The sequence below is a fragment of the Palaemon carinicauda genome, chromosome 6 (assembly GCF_036898095.1).
Source record: "Palaemon carinicauda isolate YSFRI2023 chromosome 6, ASM3689809v2, whole genome shotgun sequence".
Taxonomy (NCBI): Eukaryota; Metazoa; Arthropoda; class Malacostraca; order Decapoda; family Palaemonidae; genus Palaemon; species Palaemon carinicauda.
Window position 1 is genome coordinate 20,367,168 of NC_090730.1, and position 5,005 is coordinate 20,372,172.

Consider the following 5,005-nt stretch of genomic DNA (forward strand, 5'->3'; position numbering starts at 1 on the left):
TGCCTAACAACTTTCCCCATTTAATCTTCTAACTATCACTTCTACACTCTATCATCTAGATCTTACCATCTTTACATGTTTTAGTCTTATATATTTTCGTACTAGGTGAGTTACTTGCTTATCCAGTGATTTTTTTTTCTGTTTTTCCTGCATTCCAGGTTATTTTACTAGTATTTTCATTTCCATATCTATTATGTTTTGTGAATTCTTTTATTGTGTTTCAAGTTGTTTCTGTGTAATTGTTCTGATTTTGATATTGGTCTTTTCCTATATCATTCATTTCATTTTTTTTTTATGTATTTGGTTTAATCTCTTATTTTTTTTAGTATATTTCATTCACTTCATTTTATATGTATTTCGATGTAATTGTTATAATTCTTGGCCTATTTAAGTGAATTGCATTGATTTAACATAATTATGTCTATTGATTTATTTTTGTTAATTGTTTTTAGCGCCGATGATGGGAAATGTTCCCGAAAGCTTAGCAAATAAATTGTCCAAATGCTGAAGTATCTACTTTCCTTCGCCTTTCTATATATATATATATATATATATATATATATATATATATATATATATATATATATATATATATATATATATATATATATATATATACTTGCATCCCCGAGTGAGTTTAGTTTACTAACCTTTCAACTGGGCTCTACAAGGCATTAGAAGATTTGAAAGGCCCAGGCCTTCATGGCTGAGGACTATGAAACTTGAAGTAGGAGATGATGAATGGAGAAGTATTGATTTATAATCTCAAGATAGACACGACTGGCGAAATCTAACTGAGTCCCTTTGCGTTAATAGGTGGATGATGATGATGATGATGATGATGATGATGATGATATATATATATATATATATATATATATATATATATATATATATATATATATATATGTGTGTGTGTGTGTGTGTGTGTGTGTGTATGTGTATGTGTGTGTGTGTGTGTGTAAAATAACCACAGGGGAAATGAAACAGAAAATATAGGATTACGTCCTGACTAGTTTTGTGATACTTCTTAAGATGACTAATTGATTGAGCGAGGTCTCTTTACACTTTATATGGTACAGTGAGGGTACGAACATACGTACACATCTGTATGTATGTTCGTAGTCTCACTGTACCATATAAAATGTAAAGAGACCTCGCTCAATCAATTAGGCATCTTAAGAAGTATCACAAAACTAGTCAGGACGTAATCCCATATTTTCTATTTCATTTCTCCTGTCGTTATTTTGCATCTGAAAATCGTGTTTCCTTATGATTTTTACACATGTATGTATGTATGAAAATCAAGAAAGGAAATTCAGTTCTTTCGGTACTAGAAAAATAGCATTTAAAAGTGGTCAGGAATAAAATATATACTAATTAATAATTAACGAAGTGCAAACAAAACATACAGAGTCTACCATACTATGTCCAAGAGAGGATAATATATATATATATATATATATATATATATATATATATATATATATATATATATATTATGAATAGACAACATCTCAGCGGCGTCCTAAAATCGAAGACAGCTTCTCCTCGGATGGATCGTTCTGCAGATAATTTTCAGGATAACAGCAAAAAAACATTTACTTTCCTCCATTTATATATATACATATATATATATATATATATATATATATATATATATATATATATATATATATATATGAAGCGCGAAGTATTAAATTAAAATCTCATGATAGAGATGACTGGCGAAACCTAACCGAGACCCTTTGCGCCAATAGGCGTAGGAGGAGATGAAGATGATATATATATATATATATATATATATATATATATATATATATATATATATATATATATATATATATATATATGAATCAGAATGAAATTTGATGCAGTAATTAAGAATGAAAATAGATTTGACGGATAATTTGTAGAGACCGTTTTAACCCTCGCCATTTTTTTATTTTTTAATTATGACTGCTGAGGTTCCCAAGAAAACAAAAGTCTTCAGCGATCCAAAGGAAATCCGTGAAGCGTCTTCACGGATTCCGATTTTTGAAGACTTTGAGAATCCCAGTTGTCAACTTCAATTTATTCAAATGTAGCCTGATTGAGAAGACTGTTTTTGTTATTATTATTATTATTATTATTACTTACTAAGCTACAACCCTAGTTGGAAAAGCAGTATACTATAAGCCCAGGGGCTCCAACAGGGAAAATAGCTCAGTGCGGAAAGGAAAAAAGGAAAATAAAATATTCTAAGAAGAGTAACAACAATAAATATCTCCTATATAAACTATAAAAACTTTAACAAAACAAGAGGAAGAGAAATAAGATAGGAGAGTGTGCTCGAGTGTACCCTCAAGCAAGAGAACTCTAACCCAAGACAGTGAAAGGCCATGGTACAGAGGCTATGGCACTACCCAAGACTAGAGAACAGTGGTTTGATTTTGGAGTGTCCTTCTCCTAGAAGAGCTGCTTACCATAGCTAAAGAGTCCCTTCTACCCTTACCAAGAGGAAAGTGCCACTGAACAATTACAGTGCAGTAACCCCTTGGGTGATGAAGAATTGTTTGGTAATCTGTGTTGTCAGGTGTATGAGGATAGAGAAGAATATGTAAAGAATATGCCAGACTATTCAGTGTGTATGTAGGCAAAGGGAAAGTGAACCGTAACCAGAGAGGAGGATCCAATCTAGTACTGTCTGGCCAGTCAAAACACCCCATAACTCTCTAGCGGTAGTATCTCAATGGGTGGCTGGTGCCCAGGCCAACCTACTACCTGCATAGTTATCATAATTATCATGATGGCAAAACTTTTCAACTTTAGCATTGTGCGAGGAATGGAGAAAATGGTGAAAATTGCATTCAACGGAGGAGTGCGATGGAGATCAGCTCTGGAGGAAGAGCTGGAGTTGTGCGACGCTGCGCGTCGGAATCTGCAGGATTACAGGGTCCAAAATGGGATGTAGCGGCGTCTGCATTCTGCCGGACTATCGAACCTCGTGAGGTACGAAGAACCGACCCTGTCACCCTGCGAAGGAACTCTGGGGGATTTGGCAAGGAACATTGTTGGAAGCGATGCGGGGAAAGATGAGCTACTTCGCATCGTCGACGACTATGTCTTTTGGCCGAAGATGGGTTTGCTTTTTGGCACTGCTGCCTTCGGCGCCTTTTTCTTTTACAGGTATTTGTGTGGAGACAATGGAGAAGTGATTGTGAGAGAGGAGCTCTCGCAAGATCTTCTTATGGAAAATGAAGAAGAAGAGACTGTGAGAGAAGAGATTTTGCAGGATCTTCTTAAGGAAAATGGAGAAGAGATTGTGAGAGAAGAGATTTCGCATGATCTTCTTGTAGAAAAGGAAGGAGTAGAGACTGTGAGAGAAGAGATTTCGCAGGATCTTCTTAAGGAAAATGGAGAAGAGATTGTGAGAGAAGAGATTTCGCAGGATCTTCTTATGGAAAAAGAAGGAGAAGAGACTGTGAGAGAAGAGATTTCACAGGATCTTCTTATGGAAAAAGAAGTAGAAGAGACTGTGAGAGAAGAGATTTCGCAGGATCTTCTTAAGGAAAATGGAGGAGAAGAGATTGTGAGAGAAGAGATTTCGCAGGATCTTCTTTTGGAAAAGGAAGGAGAAGAGACTATGATAGAAGATATTTCGCAGGATCTTCTTATAGAAAACGAAGGAGCAACGACACAGGAAGACTGTGAATTTCATCCTGCTGAAGGAGTGTTCCAGGATGAACACGAAGATGAAATAATTCTCCCTGAGGATGAACAACGAGATGAACTCGATCTCATACAAGAAGACGAAAAAGAAGAATGAGTGGAGGAGGAAGAGAATGGAAAAGAAGAAAGAGTTCCCCCTCTTGAAGAACAACTTGACGAACCGGATCTCTCTCAAAGAGGAGAAGAAGAGGAGTTAGAGGAAGAGAAGGAGGAAGAAAAAGTTCTTGAAGATTCTCTGATCGAAAATGACCTACAAAAAGAAGAGGAAATTGGATCAGAAAATCGAATGGTTGACCATCTTGAAGACGCTCGTCATCCAAATGAAAGGCTTCCGGAAAACAGATATGAAAGAAGGAGAGAAAGACGGAAGGTGAGTTTCTCCAATCAAGTGAGAAAACCAGCCGGCAGATGCGGACCTCTCCGCTATGCTGGAGGCAAGAAGTCCACCTTCTTCTGCCGCGGAGGTGTAGATTTGGGAATGGTCGTCGGGAAAGGTGGAAAATTCGCGAAGATGGCCAAGATGCAACATGGAGTTCAAATGTTCGTGGTTAACGATGGGTCGGGAGCGGTTCATCTCACCAGACCCAAAAGAAATGTTGAGAAGGTTTACAAGGAAATCCTATTCCGAGTCGATAGGGATTTTAATCTCAGAGAACTAACTCGAGTCTCCGAAGGGCTGTTTGCTGTCGGGAAAGAAGATTTCGTGATGCTAGTCGATAAGGAATTCTGGGATGTCTTACGAGGACCACAAGACGTAACCCTTAAAAGGTTGTTCAGAGAACTGAATGTTGGCATCTACATCCCGGACGAATCCGATGAGCGAAACTACATCACTATCTGTGGCCCATACCAAAATGCCTTGAGAGCTGAGAGAACGATAACAGAACTGATTGTATTTGTGTGCCGGTGAAGTGAACACTTGTGCGTCCCTAAAAATATCCTGATTTAACGCGGATAACAAAAAGGCTATCGAGTGAAATATAGCTACAAGTTTTCGTGAATAGTCGGTGATTAGTTTGAGGGCAGAAAAGTGAGATAAATCATCGGCATAGGATAGCTATCTTGTGAATTAATAAAAATCTGATCAAGATGGCATTGTATAACACAGGAAACTCGTGGAGAGACATCGCTGGAGTCAGCAAAGGCAAATTTCATGAGTTGGCGAAACAGGAGCTCGACCGATTGACAACAGATGTCACTAACAACTCCAACCAGTGTGACGGAAAAATATTCGCAGACATATTGAAACAATATGATCCAATAGACTGGAACAAATCTGCGGAAAACATCAGTA

General features: G+C 37.2%; 1 protein-coding gene across 1 annotated transcript; it reads left to right on the top strand.

The window, feature by feature from the left end:
• Nucleotides 1-3,118: 3,118 nt before the first annotated feature.
• Nucleotides 3,119-3,808, top strand: LOC137642902 (gelsolin-related protein of 125 kDa-like). Its single transcript, XM_068375768.1, has one exon. The coding sequence runs from the start codon at nt 3,119-3,121 to the stop codon at nt 3,806-3,808; it is 690 nt and encodes a 229-aa protein (XP_068231869.1).
• The last annotated feature ends 1,197 nt before the right edge of the window (nt 3,809-5,005 follow it).

Bases quoted from the DNA above. Each gene is read 5' to 3' on its own strand.
- LOC137642902 (XM_068375768.1), top strand. From the start codon at position 3,119: ATGGGTTTGCTTTTTGGCACTGCTGCCTTCGGCGCCTTTTTCTTTTAC.